Raw genomic sequence first — 18,627 nt, 5'->3', positions numbered from 1 at the left:
ATTATATATATATATATATATATATATATATATATATATATTATAGCACACAGGACAGGCAGTCTCAGGGGGAGGTGTTTCACCCCCTGGGACTGCCAGTCTGGGTTTCAATTAGCAGAGAGCGGCCTCCAGTGGCATCCCTACCCGGCTTCTCATCCAAGAAGGAAGGAGCCGCTGCTGCGTGTATACTGTGTGCCTGTATGTGTGCGTGTGCGTATAATATAAATATACACACACACAAGCGGCTCCTTCCTTCTTGGATGAGAAGCCGGGTAGGGATGCCACTGGAGGCCGCTCTCTGCTAATTGAAACCCAGACTGGCAGTCCCAGGGGGTGAAACACCTCCCCCTGAGACTGCCTGTCCTGTGTGCTAAAATATATATATATATATATATATATATAGTGTATGAGAACCAAAACAGATTTAGGCGCTCCAAAGAGAACTGAAATATACAGATCTATATGCAGCTCACCACTTGGGGATAGGCAAACACCAAAACACGAATTCAGAAGAAAAAACAAATACAGATGTGGGAGCGCTAATAATCTGTAGAATAAAGTAAAAATCACTTACATGTAAACTGTGAGGCAAATTGAGTATTAACTTCACATGTATTATGTATCAGTGGACATGGATTAATTAATAATAAAGAAAAAGGATGATCATATAAAACACATGACGATAAAAGAATCACAGATCCAAAAATTCGATAATCCGGCAATGTAAAAGGTCAGAATGTAAAAGTAATCAATTCAGCTGCTAGCCAATTAAAAACATCTCATCTCAATAAGTAGTATTCATGAGAGTGTAGAGAGTTAATATAGCAGATTATATTGCTTAGATGGATAAAGTCATTGTATATTCAAGGATGGTAAAAACTTAAGTTCATTGAGCAAAGGTATTCACAAAAGTTCCAGTGACTGCTGGTAAATAAATGGTTGTGCCAAAGGAAATATGATAAACTCTGGTAGCTTACCTGCTGGGTGAATGATGTAGTACATAAGCTGAGCAGCAAGGTAAGTTCCACTCGTGAGTCCAGGCCGGGAAAGATGAATGTAACAGCAGGAGGGGAGTCAGTGGCGGTGAAGCTCTTATAGTGATGCGGCTGGGATCAACATGAGCCGCTTCTGCTCAAGCGACGTCTCGCTGATCTTGGCTGAAACCCTGGAAAATTGTTTCTCAATGTTATTACTCCCAGTGGCGGAGTGGCTGCAATGAGCGGATTCTGTAACAGTAGCAGGTCAGAGTGGGATCAGCTGGCCGTTTCCTCAGAGAAAAAAGTTCCCACTCAGATGCATAAGTCTTATATGCCCAGATAATTATGATGATCCATTGCAGGTGAAATGCTCATTTGTAGCAAATTGATTATGAGAATGAGAATATATGGCAGCAGACTTTGATATAGAATGTTCACATTGAACAGACTCATAAAAGTAACATGTTAAACAATAATATTTCTCCAGTGGGTAAGATCAAAAAATGATGAAAATAAAATGAAATTAAATAAAAAATTATCATTATAAGAAAATATATAAAAAGTAAGAATGATAATGGAAAAAATATAAAAAGGATAAAAATAATAAAATGCATATGTATGAATAATGATGTTGAATATTGTTGATTGCAGAATAAAATAAAACAAAATAAATATAAATAAATAAAAAATACAAAATGTTGAATCATTTGCATAAAGTAAATAATGTTATTAATACAAAATACACAATTGAAAACGACATTAACATTAGTTAATTGCACAATGTGAAAAATTACATAAATCTAATCATAGACACTATATTATTAATTAGATATATAAGGGGCATCCAGTGGACACATAAATAAAAAATATATGTTATGGATAGCGTATTTATATTAATCATAATAAATGAATAATCCAAAAAAACTCAGATATTATTGTAGCTGAGCTGGAAATAAATTTCTTTAAACAGATTGTTGGAAAAATAATGATGTAATAGTATAAATAGAACATCCCTATGTTTATAATTTTATTATGGAAGTTTGTCCCAAATCGGCAGACCCAGTATCTCTAAGTGATATGTGCATAGATAGTGGGAGATGATGTGAATCTTATAAATAATAAGTGAAGTGAAAAGATTGAAGAAATCTAGATACCAGATGTTAATATATGTGTTGCAGTAGTGACCAGTCCCAGCAGTGAGATATATTTAGACTCAAAGTATAAGGATTGATCAGTAGTGCACCACGCATATGTGTTGAGGTGTCTGATAGCAAAGTTGGTAACTGGTAATATATAAGGGTTTGTATATCTCTCTGACATTGAAGGTTAACCACCCCTAAGGACCTAGGGTGTGGGGTTCCAAGGTCACATGAGTATCAACAGTTATTAAGTTCTATGGTATATAATGTATATGTAGATAGAAACAAACCGTGCATTAAGGTGCTTAAAGATGTGTATAAAAATGTGCAAATAATTCAATTCTAGGATGGTCCGTAGATCCAACTGGACAATAAAAGATATGTAAAAGAAGATGGGCACAGGGTTGGGATAGGTAGCGGGGTTAGGGGGAGGGTTAGGGTTACTGGAACGACTGGAGCTTCTCTACTGCACCACAGACAGAACATCATATGGTTTGTATTGAGTTGCAAAAAATGATTTAGGTTAATATAAATACTCTGGTGTAGAACTATAGTGGTGTTAGTAAGTGTTTGCAGCGCTGATTATTCATTGAGATGTCATTGTTTCTCTTCTCCTACCCATAAATCCATTATCTGCCACCTTCCACCCCAATGTAGCACAACTGAATTACATACAGAAACATTGTCTCAGCAGCAATCCCAACAGTGACATATGCTTGCAGTCATAAGGAACTGCACTTTAAATGTTTACATACAAGTTTTGAATGATGCAGCTCCCAGCAAAGTTTCATCTTTATACCAATATTTTGATTCTCAATTATATGCTTTTGAATGTTTTTTTCAGGTTGTTTCAGTTGTGATTGCTAAAGTTAATACAGTTCCCTGATGTATGACAAATAGTTAATGATATTCATCTGTGCCTTTTGTCTTCATTTTCTAAAGTTACCAACCCAACTCCCTCCTGTGCATTTGGAGACTATAGGCCAAGATTTCTTTCACCCACTCCAAGTCAAGGGGAAAGACTGTTGACCAATATTGAAAGTGTATTCCAGCTCCACTTGTCAGCACATGCAGCGTATGAAAGGTACATCATTCTTATACAGTATACTCCATATTATCTGCCTTTTTGCAGCATATCCTCTGTTTTGGCCAAGTACAGGTCCTACCTGTGATGAGATGGGGTGTAAGGACCTTAAAATATTCTCTCTCTCTCTCATAAGTGAGAAAACGTGTCTGTCTGTCTGTCTATTTGTCCTTTATGCACGGCCAGAAGAGTTTTGGACCTAGCTCCACCAAATTTGGCAGGGTAGTGATGTCTGACCAGGTTGGGTACGGGATGCTGACGCTCTGGATTTCGGCGATCAGAATCCCGACACCAGAATCCTGACAGGGATAACCCTCCCCCTCTGCCTACCACTAACTCTCCAGCCTCGGTGCCTAAACCTAACCCTCCCCCCTTAGTGCCTAACCCTAATCATCGCCCTAGTGCCTAACCCTCCCCCTAACCCCACTACTTACCTTTGGGATCCTAGCGTCGGTATTCTGAATGCAATTGAATCTGGTGCCAGGCGCGACCCAACCTGTATTTGTGGACCAGCAGCCAATCAGGAGCCGCCACTGCCTATGTTAATCCTGACGCCGGAATTCCTACAGGACACCGGACCGATAATCCAATGCCAGGGGCTAAGGACCTCATTCATAGTCGGTCGTTGCAGCCGCACATGCTGCACATGCGTAAAGTTCTCAATACGCGTGCGCAAACTAGCTGCTACAATCTGAAATTTCTCTCTCCTTGAACACAGCCAGGTCGGTAGTTTGAGTGACAGAATGAGGCGTTTGTGGGTGGTAACAGGGGAAGGTGCTTGAAAACGGGGGTGTGGAGATCCGAACGCAGGCGTGCCTAATTATGCGAACGGCGTTTTATGGGAATGCATAATTAACAAAGTAGTGTCATGGCACATGTGACATGTACACTGACCTGATCGTAGTGCTTAAGAGAGGGTATGGTCAACCTTAAGCTCTACGACCAGTTCCGATGGTTCCCGATGGTCTCGATTAATCCTTATATGCCCGGAGATGACGTGTAATGCGTACGAGAAGGGGGCGTTTTTTTTGTCTTACGGCCGCATCCTCCCCTTGGTCGGCCAGCTAACGATCCGATCTTAGGGACGCAACTTGCGAGTGCATCATTTGCATATCCGGCCCCTTTTCCCTTACGACCGTGCAGCCGCAACGACCGACTCTGAATGAGGTCCTAAGTATCCATGTAGCCGGGGATGGGAGCGTTAGGTTTAGGGACCCCCAGGGGGACTTAGGCTTAGGAACCCCCCCCCGGGGTGGGTTAGGGTTAGGTTAGGGGAAGGGAGGAGTTAGGTTTAGGCACTAAGGGGGGAGGTTAGTGTTAGGCACCCCCCGGGAGGGTTAGGTTTAGGGTGCGGGGAGGTGGGGATAGGTTTAGGCACTAATGGGGGGAGGTTAGGGGCATCCCCAAAGGTGGGTTAGGGGGAGAAAGGGTTAGGAATAGTAAATTTACCTCCGCTGTCGGGATCTCCTCCATCGGGCTGCCGGTGTCAGGATTTGAACTGCTGGGCTCACATCAAACATACTGATTCCATATATATATTTATGTAAGTATGTGTATGCCTTTCAAAATCAAACGGTAAATATGTATGCACTTACTTTTTCTACATTGTGCCAATCCATGGCATGCTGCCTCACTCTGCTAAGCTCACTTACTATACAACCTGTGACTGGCAACATTGTTGCGGAATATGCACGTGTAACGCTACTATTGTAGCCAGAGTAAAACTGGATGTAATAACAAGAATTTATATATAATCCTAAACCACCTCATTTACTGAAGCTCGGGGGATTTTAGAGATATCAACTGCAAATGATTCAGCCATAACTACACACCTTAAAGGAGTGGGGAGGAGAAGCAGTGTTTGAATAGGATACACTAATTAAATAATATTAAACACTATTTCTTAAACAATTTTGTGGATGAATTATATTAGAGACCTCTCCTGAATGGTTGGTGTCTGTCAAGTGTATCTGAATCAACAAGATATTACACAATTGATATCCCACTGATGAATTGCATTATAAGATAAATCATAAGTAAATGATTACTATTATAAGGTGACTGTGCATTAGTTTAATGGTGGATTATAACTATTTCTTGGTGTGAATTACGGATATAACGAAGTACACAGCGCAATGCAGATCAGGTTTATTTGCGATATGTAAAGGGTGAACTAAGGGCCATATATGGTGAATCATACTAGTCCAAGGGGTCTATTTACTAAGCAGTGTTAGGAGACAGAGTGAAAGGAGATAAGGTGCCAGCCAATCAGCTCCCAACTGTCATTTTTCAAACATAGCCTGTGAAATGGCAGTTGGGAGCTGATTGGCTGGCACCTTATCACTTTTCACTCTGTCTTCTAACACTGCTTAGTAAATAGACCCCCACATATCTAAGAGATCATATATTGGAATGAATAAATATACACGTGATGTTATTGGCAAACTTTGGCAAATGCGCAGGCTGAAAACATCGTCCGCTTACATGAGGCATCGACATGGCGTGCAAGTCTAATTCCGGCCAATACAAAAAATGGGATTTGTCAGTAAAAAAATGCCAATGTGAGTTACGTGTTAGAGAAGCACATTTATTATGGAGTTTCCTGTTTAGCTGGGGACCATAGGGTATATTTACTAAAGTGCAGATTTATAGGAGTGGAGGTGTTGCCCATAGCTACCAATCAGATTCTAGCTATGATCTTCTAGAAGCTGCTAGATAAATGATAAGTAGAATCTGATTGGTAGAAGATATGTACAAGTGTCATGCATCAATTTCATAATAGGAGAGTTAATGAAAAAATACATTTTACTTATGGTAAATTTTTTTTAGTTTTTATGTGCTGTTTATTATGTTAAATTTAATTGCCTAGTTTGCATATAAAACGACTTTATGTACTATGGTAGACTGCACATTTCTTCTCTGTCCTTAGAGTGGAACTCCGAGTCCAAAATTCTGGCTACCAGCAGTCACAAAACGATGAGCGGGTTCGGAGATAGCAGTCTGTTGTGGAATTTCACTATTATTGTTTATTTTTATCTATTTTTTTATAGCATAACAGATTTCAAAGTGAGCGGTCCCGCTGGCATAACCAAACTGTTGACCGCCAAATCTCGATCCAACACGAGGAGTATGACGGTAGAATGGACACCAGGAGAAAATGACCTTGGAGACCATGTACCTTTCTGTTTTGTGGCAGAAACCTCCAACGGGTCAGTACTACGGTGACATCTCATTAAATGTGTTTATTCTGTGACATTTCTTTACCAGACTCAGCATTGCCACAACGTCTGTTTATTACGCTACGTCTCAACTTACGGTACAGCCTAACTAAGAAGCAGTTATTTACCTGTCCATCAGGGCAGATTCGCATCACTGGATCTATAGTTACGTAACCCTTATCGGTGTGAGATGAAAAGTCGATGTTCAGAATGTCGACATTAGATGGTGACATGGTCTGAATGTCGACTTTCACATCCACAATTATACAATGTTTAGACATTCACAATGTTGACATTGCCAAAATATTGATATTGAGCGTATTGACCATGCGAGTTCCCATAGGGGTCTTAACTAACCATAAATGTAACCCTAACCGCAGCCTAACCCTAAAAGCGTCAAAAAGCAGGTGTCGATATTGTGTCATTATTCATAATGTCAACATTACGTTATTTCAACATTGTGTTGTTGTCGACATTGTGAATGTCGATGTGTTCAGTGTCGACATTCAGACCAGGGGGCTTATGTAATAGGTTGCGAGCTACAGCTGCTGTCGGAATCCTGTGAGACTTCCTGTATTTTTAACGCGGCAATCATTTTAAATGCAAAACCAAGCCGGTTTTGCCTATAACATTTGCCGCTTTAAAAAATATGGGAAGACTAACAGGAGTTCCCACCGGAAGCCACTCTCTGGTTATCGCAGCCCACACTGGCAGTCCCAGGGGGAGGAGACACCTCCCCCTGGGGCTGCCTGTGCGTGACTGGCAAGAGGCGCTTCGAATAGGAAGCCACCTCCAGTCACAGTGTAGTCACGGACTGCACTGGCTCACTGAAGTGGAGGACTTTGCTGGGGGGGGGGTTCTGCAGCCTCTAGGTAAAATCCCCAACTGCTCATAGGCACAGGCCAACAACAGTGCCTAATGTATAACCAAGCTCTGATGTCCATGTGGAGGAAATTGAACCATTTGGCAGGAGTGGAGCCACACTCCAGGCACCAGGCAAAGATGGCAGCTACAGTAGATTTTTTAATTAAAGACCACAATCCCAAAACTGGACAGCGTGACACGTTGCAGGAAATTATTCTGGTAAGTGCATGTATTGAAACACCCCAAGTAAAGTAGCTTTTTTAATGTGTGTTGCATAAAATATAATACTGTGACATTGCTGCTAATCCTCAATAAATTAAAACAGGAATGTAAGTACTAGCGGCGGCTTCTACCTCTTCCTGGCGGGGGGGGGGGGGGTGCCTGTGCTGTAGCCCGGCCGGCTCTGTCCTCTTCTCTCTTTGACTCCTGCCAGGTGCATTGCGCATGTAACAGATAATAAAGGAAATTTAAGTTGTTACTGAGAACTCTACTGTATCCCACCTGGCCAAAGGGTCATCTATGGGAAAAACCGGAGAGCTGTCTGCATGCAATATCCCTTTGAAACAACAGAGTGATTGGTACGTTGCTCCGGATTGCATCCCTACCTCTGAGCGTCTTGCTCTCGTATAGGACGCACCAAGGAGGGCCAATCACCTGAGTTAGTAATCAATCATTCAGAGAAATAGAAAAGTAATAGACTAACACAGGGAACCTAGATAGACGTACAATATGGTGGAGCTCCAGTAATCTGAACACAAAAAAAACTAGAAGATAGAAATATAGGAAAGTGGGGGAGGAGGACCGATGCTCCTAGTTCTACCACAGCCCACTTGGTCCGATGGCCATTGGTGAGAAGTGTGACATAGAGGAGGATGGTTAAACCCTTTGAAAAAAAGATATGAGTGGTACGTTGCTCAGGTGTTCCTTTCTGCTTTCAGGTGTCATACTTACAGCATAGGACACCTGATGAGAGAAGTATTAACCTGAGGTTGTATCTAATCAATAAGGAGTAATAGACTGAACTGTCTGGTAAAAAAGTGTGGCTTCATAAATACACATGTACACGAAGTAGTCCAGTTCTTACAAACAAATATAAGAAATTAGCACAGGCTATTGGTTAGCTTAATTAAGTGCGGCACATACTGTACCAGGTGGTCTAAAAAATGTGTTTTTTTCAGATAAATGACCTAAAAAATAAATGCTACTACTAGGTAAACATTGATATGCCTCAAACATATACACATATTAATATTAAGTCTCATATATGAGGTAAAAAAAAGAGATAATAAAGTGCTTATAAAGGCATGTATGTTGCCTCGTGCTTTCCCATGCATAAATCTGCATTAATCAGTTACAGATGTGTAGGAATAAACCGCAAAGTAGATGCTGACATTCAGTCTTATGGTAGAAAGGTATAATCTCCCACAGTGTGCATGTTTATCCATGTAAAGCATTACTGATATATGGGCATGAGCCACAGAATAAATGTACACATTCAGTCATATGGCGGAAAAATATATATATAGTAATGCACATGTATGTGTATCACCATGTATAGGTCTGCTTTCTCCAATTACTAATGTGCAAGTATAAATCGCAATATGGGTGCACTCATTCAGTCATATAGTAGAGAAATAAAAATCACAATATGCAGTGAACACGTTGTTCCATGCATGGATATGCATTCCTCAATTAGTAAAGTGCAGGTGTGAGCCGCAAATGCACACATATAATCACATGGTATGAACACAATAATATCCAGTGCACTCACTTAAAGGGAGAGAAAGTCACCTACCATAACATAAACCACATAAGTATGGAGAAGGGAAAAAAACACGGATACCAACTGGGTGCTGGGGTGTCCCGTACTGCGCAGCCCCGGGCACCCGTCCTGCCGACGCGCGTTTCCCCACAGGCTTGTTCACGAGGGAAACAGCTGAGTTGAGGTGTGCAGTAGAGTTGTCAGTAGCAACTTAATTTTCCTTTATTATCTGTTACTTCTTCTTCTGAGGTAATTCAAATAAGTGTGTGTTGCTTCAAGTTATAAATACCAACTTGCTTTGTATGTATGATACAATTGAGGTTTCTGATATAGAGTTTATGTTTTTTATATTTTGCCATATGCCATTCAATATTATTCTATTTTTGTGATTTATATTGAGCTGTAGGAGGCTATTTTATCTATTAGTATATACCCTCATATCAGCATCTTCACTGTTGTATGTGCGTTTGTCTATGTGCTGTATTTGTGACGTTTAGTTTGTCTTATTTTTGCCATCACTGATATGCCGTATGTAGTTGCAGGTACTATTTATTTTATTTGAAGACCATATATTAAAAGTTATATTTTAATCTATTCTTCATATTTTCAAGAGTGCTCACATCACAGAGTTTTTCTCTTCTTGCTCTTTTCTTCCTTATATTTTGTACCCAGGGACAATGTAATAAATCTTTTTATAAAAAAAATAAATCAGCGTTGTCTTCCATCATTTACGAAACACAATCTGTTTGTTGCATAACATTGTGTGTGATATCTTTATAGGTACCAATCAGAAATGCGATGTGTCATTGTAGTGGTTGGACCCAGCAGATTAGGTATGTTCTGTAATACCTCCCACCTCAATAAATTAGGCGTTAAACCATTGAATTAGCATTATGAAATACATATTCACTCATAAAGTTCTGTACTTTACTCTATAATTTATCATATTGTCCTGGAAGCCAGGAATGATGAAGGGCAGCAGCATGTAAGGGCAGGTGAATGGTGGGAAATACCTCTCAAGATTACACAATCCGCTCTGGACTATGCAGCTATGATCTATGATCTGGCTAGTAACACATTAAATTGTATTGCAGAGAAAACCACTGCATTCAAAATCTGAATTTCACCACAGTAGTAATAAGTCAATGTGGGAGGAGAGGACGCCTCAGGGCTTTACACTTATCAACCATCGGCTGAATACAATCAGAGCAATAATGGGTACCAGAGCCGTAACTAGACTTTTGGTGCCCTTTTCCAGAGATAGCATTGGTGCCCCCCCATTTTTTAAATAGGGACATAAGATAGTGCACCTGAAAAAGGGCCATGGCCTCATGGGGAAGGGCCAGAGAAGAGATAGGGGAGGCAACGAGATGCTGGGGATAAAAGAAGAGGAAGCTACAAGTGAGAATGATAATAAACTGAAAAATTGACAGGCCCACACAGCGCCCCTTGCCCTGCGGTGCCATGGCACTGGTCACACTACCCTAGTTACGGCCCTGATGGGTAATCTCCTGTAGCAGAACAGACAATATTTTACATAAATTTTGTCATTTACCCATATTTGCCAACTTTGTAAATCTCTCCGGGAGAAGCCCGGAGATGAAACGTAGCTGGTCATTTCTGGGGACGGGACGGGCTCCTATGTAATTAGGCCCCAAAGCGTTTTCGCGTAATTCAACCCCACCCCCTCCATACTACTTGCCACATGGTAATATTCCTTGCGTCACACCTGTGGTGATTACTACAAGCAGGGCCGGCTCTAGGGGTGTTCGACCAGTGCGGTCGAACAGGGCAGCCACCCATAGAGGGCGCACCCCTCCCCAACATCACGATTTCAGCAGGACAGGAATGTCCCGCTGTTCCACCCGTGGGCCGAAGTGGCCCCCGGGTGGCCAAATCGGGAAGTTGAGGACCCCCACCGCTGCAGCTGTGCAGGACCCCAGAGTCTGAATGAATGCTGCACGCGTATGCCCAGCATCCATTCAGTGACAGGAGAGGGCTGGGGGAAGCCCAGCTAGTGAGGCTCCCCCCCAGCCTGACATTGTTGCATGGCACGCCTCCAAATAATGTCACGTAGGAGGCGCTGCCTATGGTAATTTGGCCACAGACCCATTTTGGTCGCACGCGGCACAGCCACACGCGATGTAGGGGCACACTACAGAGAGCCGGCACAGGGTGCTCCGAAACCCCTGGAGCCGGCCCTGACTACAGGTGGGGCTCAGTGATAAATAACGCAGTGGTGTAAATATGAGGAAAGTGTTTAGTACCGTTTTTGACGTAACTGATAATGTATGTATGCACACAGCCAAATAGTGAATAGATAAGCAAACAAGTGTATAATATTAGCTGTAACTCATGTGATGTATAAACGACAATGCTGGTTGATAAAAAAAAAATATATGTTTTATATATAAATGAAATATTAAAAGGAAGAACATAATACACAAACATAAACATCAATGAATATGAGTAAAACTATTTCATGCAACTTGATAATTGCAAAAAAACATTTGCTGTTCTCCAATATATTAAAATCCAATGTAAAAGTCAGTCCCGTGTTCACAAGATGATACTGAGCCCCTGATTATACTGTAGTATTGGAGAGAGATAAAGTGTACAAGTTGCCTAAGGCAGCCAATCAATGTCTAACTGTCATTTATTCAGCACAGTCTTTGAAATGACAGTTAGAAGCTGATTGGTTGCTTTGGGTAACTGATCCACTTAATCTCTGTCCAAGATTTGATACATCTCCCCCAAATATTGTACATAATAAATGGGCTGGATGTATCAAGTGCGGGGTTATAGAAGTGGAGCTGTTGCCCATAGCAACCAATCAGATTCCGCTCTATTATTTATCTAGAACATTCTAGAAGATAATAGCTACAATCTGGTTGCTTTGTAAATATCCGACTTGGAGAGAGATAAAGTGGAGAGATATAAAGTACCAACCAATCAGCTCCTAACAGTCATCAAACAGCCTGTAAAACGGCAGTTAGAAGCTGATTGGTTGACACTTTATCGCTCTCCAAGGTTTGATACACATCCCCCCATTAACCAAAGTATAGCTGCTCCACTGTTAGCACCTGTTAGTTATTTATAGCACGTCAGCGTTAGGATACTCAGAAAGCATTACTTGTTAACACTTTCGCCTCCATGTCCAGTAAACACCGTCTTGACTTGCCAAGAGAACACCATGACTTTAATCATTGAAGAATCACCTGATAATGAATTTTATGAAAACAAGTTCCGCCTGAATGACCCTCTGTGTCTGGTTACCTCAAACAGCACCCACCTCATAGCAAGTGTTGGATACAGCTCCTGCGGAACAGAGATCGAGGTACTAACGTGAAAGACTTCTGCCAGTCACCATGCTTAAAGTACAATATAAAATACCAATGCACTATAACCTCCTTCGTTTGCTATAACCAGTCCATATCAACTATGGTTGTTGCTATATCCAAATTGGAGAAAGGACCTCTGACGTCACAACCACATGACCGCTACAGCAGAGCCGGACCGTCCCCCCATGTTACTATCCACGTGGGCATAGAGGGGGGATATAAACCTGCCTGAAGTGTGCAGAGCGAAGTGAGCCCATGAGGGGACACTTTTGGCCCCCCTTTCTGAACCTTACCCCTCCCCCTTTTGTCGCGGGTCATGTGGCTGCGACGTCAGAGGTCCAGTACACCACCTTGTTCTAGACCTAACCATATCACTACACGTTTAGGGAAAGTCCTGGGAAATATGAGGTGCTTCTGAGGTCATAACCTCTTTGCTCTGCAGAACATCTACTAATAGCTGGGCCACCCTGTATCACTGTATCGGTTTTAGAACTGGGGCATAGGTGCCACAGGTGGGGGGGGCCATGACATTCCTCCAATGTGATGTGACCATGACCCACAGGGCCGTAGCTAGGGTAGTGCGGCCGGTGTCATCACACAGGGTACCACAGGTCAGGGGGCTCTGTTTGGGCCTGTCAAATTTCTGCCTCCCCTATCTCTTCCTTGGCCCTTCCCCATGAGGCCATTCCCCTTTTTTGGGTGCATTATGTCCCTTTGAGAAATGAGGGGGGCGCCAATGCTCTGCGGGCACAGGGCACCAAAAAGTCTAGTTACGGCTCTGATGACCCACATGGGGCATTGCCATCTGCTTTTGTATACTGTAGATTTGGTGCACACGATTTTTTTTAGCTATGTTGGGAAGCATTTTGTGACTTTAAAGAGGAACCTCTTTTATTGTAGTGCAGTCAACATAATTACATTAATGCCTAAAGCAAAGTCAGCCATATTTATGGAAATTTCCTTTATTACTCACAGATTTGCTGTGCAGGCGGCTCTAGGTGTGAGGCACATCAGGACTGGGAGAGAGCAGAGACTGCTGCTGCTGTGTGCTGGGCAGGGGAGAGAGGCAGCTGCCGCTGAGCACCTGTCATTGCTCTCTCCCTTCCCTGATATGCCGCACACCTGTGCTCTCTAGCTAGAGCCACCCAGGCAGCTGTAGGCAGGATGGAAGTGTTACAGGGGGGCAATTGCCCTGACCACTTCACAATCCCCCTGGATACATCACTGACCTACTGTGCAGTCTGCAGAAGCCTGCCTGGGAGAGAGCTTTCTTTTTACCTCACAGCTTTCATGCTGTGCAGTCTGAGGAGCTGATTCAAATGTTCTGCTGGCTGCTTTTTTTTTATGACGCCCGACAGAGGAATTCAATTGCTGCTCTCTCAGGGCGCGATAGCCACCGGCAATTCTGCACGCACTCAGGAGGGTGCGAGCAGAAATTTGTTTGAAACCTCCTGGGTAGAATTTTAGATGGGTTTAGACGTTTTACACGGCTAAGGCTCGTCTCAAAGGCGGTGAAGCGGGCGATAATTAAGCGCCCATAACAATTGAATAGCAAACTGGGTGCTCATTAATTATCACGACCTAAAAAACATTTGAATCGCCCCCTGACTGTATGAAGAAACACTGCCTGGGAGAGGGCTTGCTTTATACCACACAGCTCTCCTGGGGGCCCAATTATTAATGATTGCATTGCAATGTGAGTTGGGCATGACATTGCCGCCCATGATCACATTGCAAGATATGATCATAGCGCCGGAATGTATCAACTGGCTCTCGCAAGGACAGGGGCTCCCGAGAGGAGCCTATCCCTGCTATGTGCCCGGAGTGCTGCCAGGGCTACTGTCCCATTCAGGGCCGTAATTAGGGTGGTGCGACCAGTGCCATGGCACAGGGCACCTGCAGGGCAGGGGGCACTGTTTGGGCCTGTCAATTTCCTGTTTATTATCATTCTCACTTGTAGCTTCCTCTTCTGTTATCCCCTACAAGCCTTCCTGGGAGAGAAAACTTAGGGCCTGATTCAGAGCCGGACGCTCTGACCAGAGCGCTCGCTCTGAATCAGGGTCGTCCTACCTCAACTTGGAGCGGCCTCTTGGACGCTCGCATAGCTGTGGGTTACCACCCACAGCTATAGCGAGCGTCCATGATGATGGTCGTGATGGTCAAGACCATCGCGACCATCGGGCTTGCGACGAGACCCTGCGGTAGGGTCTCGTGGCCGCAAGCCCAGGAGTGATTTTGGCTCTGTCAGAGCCAAAATCACTCCCACTGACACCACTAGTGATGCCAGTGGGGCCGGACCCAGACGGTAGGCGTTCCCATGGGAACGCCTCTGTCTGGCAGCCACGCCCCCGGCACGCCCACCAAAGGGGGCGTACTGTCATTCACCATCGACAGCACGCCCCCTTTGGTGCGAGACCCATAACGACAGCTTGGCTGTCGCTATGCAGGTATCGCGCATGCGCACGACGGAGCTCCCTCCGTCGTGCGCATTAGGGTACCATCGACCCGCTTGCGAGCGTCCTACGCTCGCGAGCGGGTCTGAATTAGGCCCTTAATGCATAAACTGAGCTTAAAATAAAATGCTCTGTCCCGAGTGAAGATTACAAGACTGATAGTCTATATATGTAACAGTTAAACATGTTCTTCCTTTGTTTTTCATTATCTCCTAGGAAACAGAACATGATATTGTATTCAAAAACCAGGTCACCTCCTTCGGCAACACCTCTAGTGTCATCACAAGGAAACATGGGATTTCAATCCCCTTCAACTGCTCCTTCCCAAAAAAGAACAGGTTAGCTGCTTCGTTCCGTGGCCACAAATCAGACTATGTGTTCGCTGAGGCCGGGTTTGGCAATTTCACCTACAAGTTCCAGCTCTATACAGATGACCAGTATGTAGAGCTGGAGACACAGTATCCACTGGAGGTTATACTGAGGGATCTACTCTACATGGAGATTCAAGTGGATTCTACCGTGCCCAACGTCCAGTTATTTGTGGAGTCCTGCAAGGCCACGCCGCACGATAATCCCAATGATCCTGTGTTCTATGATATCATCCAAAACGGGTAAATGTATTATTCAGTTATCATTGTTTCCTAATATTTTACTTCCTTTTGTTTTTGGTTGCTTTTCTTTCTTTTTTTTTTTTTTTGCTTACTAATTTTTTTGCATTAATATTATTTATAACCTGGGGACCGTCAGGTCACTGTGGCTTTGTTGACCCGGTTCAGGTACTCTAAGGTTGGCTTCAGTTTTAGGAGACAGTGTGAAGCTAGTCGGCTTCATGTAGCTCCTCATCATGCAGAGAGTAGTGATTAGAGGCAGAGGGCCTGATTCAGAGCCGCTCGTAAGCGGCCGCTCGTAAGCGGCCGCTCGTTCGCTCTGAGCGATGTTCGCACATCTGCGCATGTGTATGGTTTTTAGTACGCATGCGCGAACCAGTCAGTGCGGTCGAAAATCGTGTGCTCGCAAAATAGCGAATGCCTGCTATTTTGAGTGACAGGATGGGGCGTTTGTGGGTGGTAACAGGGGAAGGTGCTTGAAAACGGGGAGTGGAGATCCGAACGCAGGCGTGCCAAACGGTCAAAACGAGCGTTTTAAGGGCGTGCATAATTAACAAAGCAGCGTCATCGACCACGTCACTTGGTTGTTTTTTAGCCTGAACTGCTCGCATGATTGCGGTATTAAAATCCAACCACAAGCACTGCGAGCAGTTCAGATGCCTTTCGATGTACTCGATTAATCTAATAAATAGCGGAGATGACGTATGATGCAAGCGGCCAGGGGGCGTTTTTTCCAAAATAGTGAGCGCATGTTTCGTTCGCTCGTTCAGACATAGAGGCGTCCACAGAACGCAAAGAGCGAGCGCTTAATTTAAATAGCCAGCCCCTTTTTCTGAACGAGCGGCCGCAAATAGCGTCCGGCTCTGAATCAGGCCCAGAATGCGGAGCAGCTTATTGAGTCTACTTGCAACCTGGAGAGCAGAGAACTGGAACATGAATGCTTGATACACAAAAAGATACAATAGACAGGATCAGGCTGGTAATATAGCAGGCACTGATACACCAGAAGGCAGGTAAAGGGTATTTAGCAAGGACTATACATAGGTAGAGACAGATATTGTTACACCTGGCCCTTGACTGGAATAGCTGTAATAGTGTGTGGTGTATAGAGCACCGCTAGGAGCAAATGCTGGCAATGGATGTACTGTATGTAGTGCCCAGTCTGGAACTTAGGGCATGATTCAGATATGTTTATGCTAACCGATGGTTAGTGTACATCTCCGATGTTTAGTGGGCTGCGCAGGACCTGTTCTGTGCATGTGAGAATGGGTTCTGCAATCTTGCTCATAGTCCCCCCGTAGCTGCAGCATGATTGACATGCTGCGGTGTTTGCTGGGCGGACCAGGGGCGTGGCATCCCAGTTTCCGGGAGGTTAGAGGCCAGGGTCTGCGCAAGTTGTATGGCCAGGCTGAGGTAAGCTTGAATTTACACAGCCTGACAAATGCGTGTAGCGCACAGCCTGAAGTGGGATGCTGACACTATCTGTATGTAGAGCACAGCCTGGAGCGGGATGCTGACACTTTCTGTATGTAGTGCACAGCCTGAAGTGGGATGCTGACACTTTCTGTATGTAGCGCACAGCCTGAAGCGGGATGCTGACACTTTCTGTATGTAGTGCACAGCCTGAAGTGGGATGCTGACACTTTCTGTATGTAGAGCACAGCCTGAAGCGGGATGCTGACACTATCTGTATGTAGCGCACAGTCTGAAGCGGGATGCTGACACTTTCTGTATGTAGTGCACAGCCTGAAGTGGGATGCTGACACTTTCTGTATGTAGTGCACAGCCTGAAGCGGGATGCTGACACTTTCTGTATGTAGCGTACAGCCTGAAGCGGGATGCTGACACTTTCTGTATGTAGCGCACAGTCTGAAGCGGGATGCTGACACTTTCTGTATGTAGCGCACAGCCTGAAGCGGGATGCTGACACTTTCTGTATGTAGCGCACAGCCTGAAGCGGGATGCTGACACTTTCTGTATGTAGCGCACAGCCTGAAGCGGGATGCTGACACTTTCTGTATGTAGCGCACAGCCTGAAGCGGGATGCTGACACTTTCTGTATGTAGCGCACAGTCTAAAGCGGGATGCTGACACTTTTTGTATGTAGCGCACAGTCTGAAGCGTGATGCTGACACTTTCTGTATGTAGCGCACAGCCTGAAGCGGGATGCTGACACTTTCTGTATGTAGCGCACAGCCTGAAGCGGGATGCTGACACTTTCTGTATGTAGCGCACATCCTGAAGGGGATGCTGACACTTTCTGTATGTAGCGCACAGCCTGAAGCGGGATGCTGACACTTTCTGTATGTAGCGCACAGCCTGAAGCGGGATGCTGACACTTTCTGTATGTAGCGCACAGCCCGAAGTGGGATGCTGACACTTTCTGTATGTAGCGCACAGCCTGAAGCGGGATGCTGACACTTTCTGTATGTAGCGCACAGCCTGAAGCGGGATGCTGACACTTTCTGTATGTAGCGCACAGTCTGAAGCGGGATGCTGACACTTTCTGTATGTAGCGCACAGTCTGAAGCGGGATGCTGACACTTTCTGTATGTAGCGCACAGCCTGAAGCGGGATGCTGACACTTTCTGTATGTAGAGCACAGCCTGAAGCGGGATGCTGACACTATCTGTATGTAGCGCACAGTCTGAAGCGGGATGCTGACACTTTCTGTATGTAGTGCACAGCCTGAAGTGGGATGCTGACACTTTCTGTATGTAGTGCACAGCCTGAAGCGGGATGCTGACACTTTCTGTATGTAGCGTACAGCCTGAAGCGGGATGCTGACACTTTCTGTATGTAGCGCACAGTCTGAAGCGGGATGCTGACACTTTCTGTATGTAGCGCACAGCCTGAAGCGGGATGCTGACACTTTCTGTATGTAGCGCACAGCCTGAAGCGGGATGCTGACACTTTCTGTATGTAGCGCACAGCCTGAAGCGGGATGCTGACACTTTCTGTATGTAGCGCACAGCCTGAAGCGGGATGCTGACACTTTCTGTATGTAGCGCACAGTCTAAAGCGGGATGCTGACACTTTTTGTATGTAGCGCACAGTCTGAAGCGTGATGCTGACACTTTCTGTATGTAGCGCACAGCCTGAAGCGGGATGCTGACACTTTCTGTATGTAGCGCACAGCCTGAAGCGGGATGCTGACACTTTCTGTATGTAGCGCACATCC

The 18,627-nt window shown here is 44.4% G+C and overlaps 1 protein-coding gene across 1 annotated transcript in view; it reads left to right on the top strand.

Annotated features, from left to right (window-relative positions):
- LOC148504686 (uncharacterized) overlaps positions 1–18,627 on the top strand; it is a 71,867-nt gene that overhangs the window by 36,826 nt on the left and 16,414 nt on the right. The window contains 5 exon segments of the mRNA XM_088448616.1: positions 3,059–3,200; positions 6,251–6,409; positions 9,825–9,877; positions 12,206–12,381; positions 15,055–15,449. Of these exon segments, the coding sequence (XP_088304742.1) occupies positions 3,059–3,200; positions 6,251–6,409; positions 9,825–9,877; positions 12,206–12,381; positions 15,055–15,449 (925 nt within the window).

The sequence above is a fragment of the Taudactylus pleione genome, unplaced genomic scaffold (genome assembly GCF_031769625.1).
Source record: "Taudactylus pleione unplaced genomic scaffold, aTauple2 ptg000462l, whole genome shotgun sequence".
Taxonomy (NCBI): domain Eukaryota; kingdom Metazoa; phylum Chordata; class Amphibia; order Anura; family Myobatrachidae; genus Taudactylus; species Taudactylus pleione.
Note: the sequence above shows the minus strand (reverse complement) of the source record. Positions and strands in the feature narration are given on the sequence as shown.